This window comes from Bison bison, unplaced genomic scaffold, assembly GCF_000754665.1.
Source record: "Bison bison bison isolate TAMUID 2011002044 unplaced genomic scaffold, Bison_UMD1.0 scf7180017864524, whole genome shotgun sequence".
NCBI classification, from domain to species: domain Eukaryota; kingdom Metazoa; phylum Chordata; class Mammalia; order Artiodactyla; family Bovidae; genus Bison; species Bison bison.
Genome location: NW_011495075.1, coordinates 590,697 through 592,682, shown reverse-complemented (window position 1 = coordinate 592,682; position 1,986 = coordinate 590,697). Strand labels below are relative to the sequence as shown.

The following is a 1,986-nucleotide window of genomic DNA, read 5'->3' as shown; positions in this document are numbered from 1 at the left end:
GAGTGGGAGGGCTGGGGGCTGGGGGGCAGCCTCCCTCCAGGAAACCCTAGAGGAGAGCAGGGGAGGGGGGCACCCTTGGGGGCCAGGAGGCCCCCTCTGCTCACCCCTGGGAAAGAGCTTGCTGTCCGGGGCATCCAAGTCCACATCACTTCCACCAGAGTCCGAGGTGTGGGGGCTCTGAGATGCGCCAGTCCCTGGGGGGTGGGCCAGAGTGAGCCCCTAGCAGCCCGAGCACTGCCCAGCCAGGGCCTGTCCTCTCAGAAAGCCTGGGCGTTGGTGGCCCGTGGAGACCAGGGCTCAGGACATCCGGGAGAGCAGACGCCCGAGGGAGGGCTCACCTGCGGTGGAGACGTCAGAGCTGCCCGGGGAGGGTGCCCTCGCGCCGAAGCTGCCTGGGTAGGTGGGGCTGGCCTGCCTGCAGTCCTCGAGCATCTCCTGGGCAAAGGGGCTTCCCTGGTCTGGGGGGCAGAGGTGAGCGGTCAGAGGGGGCCCTGGCTCTCCCAGCTGGGGGCCGTCAGGCTGGGGAAGGATGGAGGAAGGGCTCTCACCGAAGGGCCCTTGCTCCCCGAGAGGCTCCTGGAGGGCCAGGCTGTCCTTCTCCAGAAGCTCCATGATCCAGCTGAGCTCGTCAGGGAAGCTGGAAGCTGAGGATGAGGGGGCAGAGCTCAGAGAGTCGGCACAGCTCCCCTCCCCTCCCTGGGTCAACCAGCCTCCCTGCCGGGGTGGGGGCACTCACTGAGGTCCCACAGCTGCGAGTAGAGCTGGTCCCCCAGGGGCCCGAACAGCAGGCGCAGCTCCTCGGGTGCGCAGCGGCACAGGGCCGCCCCGTCCAGCTCGCAGCGTGAGAGGTCGATGGTGCCGGGGTCGCACCTGTGCTTCTCCGCCTGGTAGCTGACCCAGTCCAGGACCTGCGCCTTGGACCACAGCTGGGGTTGCTCCCCTAGCCAGCTGGACTTCTCTGCAAGGGGCCGGCACAGTCAAGGGTCAGCCCCCTCTGGCGCCCGCTGGGGATTCCCGGGGTCCCCCCTCCTCCGCCCAGGAAGGGGGCTAGCACGCCCCCAGGCAGGTACCCCCAAGTCCCAACACCCCAGCCCGCCCCCTGCCGGATCCTTCCCTGTCCCAGGCTCTCGCCCCAAATGCCCAGCCCCTCCTGAGACCCACCTGTGCCCTCCAGGGCCATCTGCGGGCTGCCCAGGGCCAGCACCAGGTCATCGGCCCCAAAGGTGGGCGCAGGGGGCACAGAGGCAACAGTGGGGTCGTCTGAGCTGTACATGGTGCTGAAGTAGTTGCTGAAAACGTTGCTGATCTCACAGGTCGCAGCCATGGGGCTCCCTGGGAGAGGGGGAGGCTGGTGAGGCCCGCACCCTGCCTCACCCGCAGGCGATCCTGCTCCCACCAGGCCTGGGGCAGTTAGAGCCCCAAGGGCGGGAAGGTCAGCCTGTCTTGGGACAAGCTCTCCTCCAGAGAGGCTCCAAGGTCTCAGAGTGGGGTGAGAGCATGTGGTGAGCAGGGCACCAGGCCGGGCTCCCTGCTCTGCCCACCGGGGTCTGTGGGAGGGACCGGCCACCACGGCCACTCCGTCCTTCCCTTGCCATCAGGACATGGCCCGGCATTCCCACTTGCGCAGGTTCAGAACCGAGCTCCACCAGCCCCTCCCCATCCCCCGGGCCAGGCGGGGGTCCTACCGTGGCAGCTGAGGGTGTGGCAGGCAGGCTAGGGGCTGCCGGAGGAGGAAATCCAGGGGAAGGGGCCCGCCAGGTAGCCAGGTAACCGAGGCTCCGGCCGCGCTCCCAGGGCGCTCAGTAGGGGCGTTGGAGCTCCGCCCGCACCCGGGCCTTTATAGGCGCCCACGGTAACCTGAGCTGGCGGCTCATTGGCCGAGGGGATTTCCTGGCCTTTAGACGGGGCTCCTGGCCCAGGTGATTTGCATACTTTGTGCCACTTGGCTGGGATCCAGGCCTGCGGTGCTGGGAAGTCAGGCCTGGC

The 1,986-nt window shown here is 68.5% G+C and overlaps 1 protein-coding gene across 1 annotated transcript in view; it reads right to left on the bottom strand.

The window, feature by feature from the left end:
* ELF3 (E74-like factor 3 (ets domain transcription factor, epithelial-specific )) overlaps positions 1–1,836 on the bottom strand; it is a 4,154-nt gene extending 2,318 nt beyond the window's left edge. Inside the window, exons 1-6 of the mRNA XM_010831115.1 lie at positions 1,686–1,836; positions 1,162–1,332; positions 737–958; positions 549–644; positions 339–458; positions 105–194 (exon numbers count right to left, since the gene is read on the bottom strand). Of these exons, the coding sequence (XP_010829417.1) occupies positions 105–194; positions 339–458; positions 549–644; positions 737–958; positions 1,162–1,324 (691 nt within the window). The 5' untranslated portion in view covers positions 1,325–1,332; positions 1,686–1,836. The remainder of the gene's footprint in view (positions 1–104; positions 195–338; positions 459–548; positions 645–736; positions 959–1,161; positions 1,333–1,685) is intronic.
* Positions 1,837–1,986: the final 150 nt, after the last annotated feature.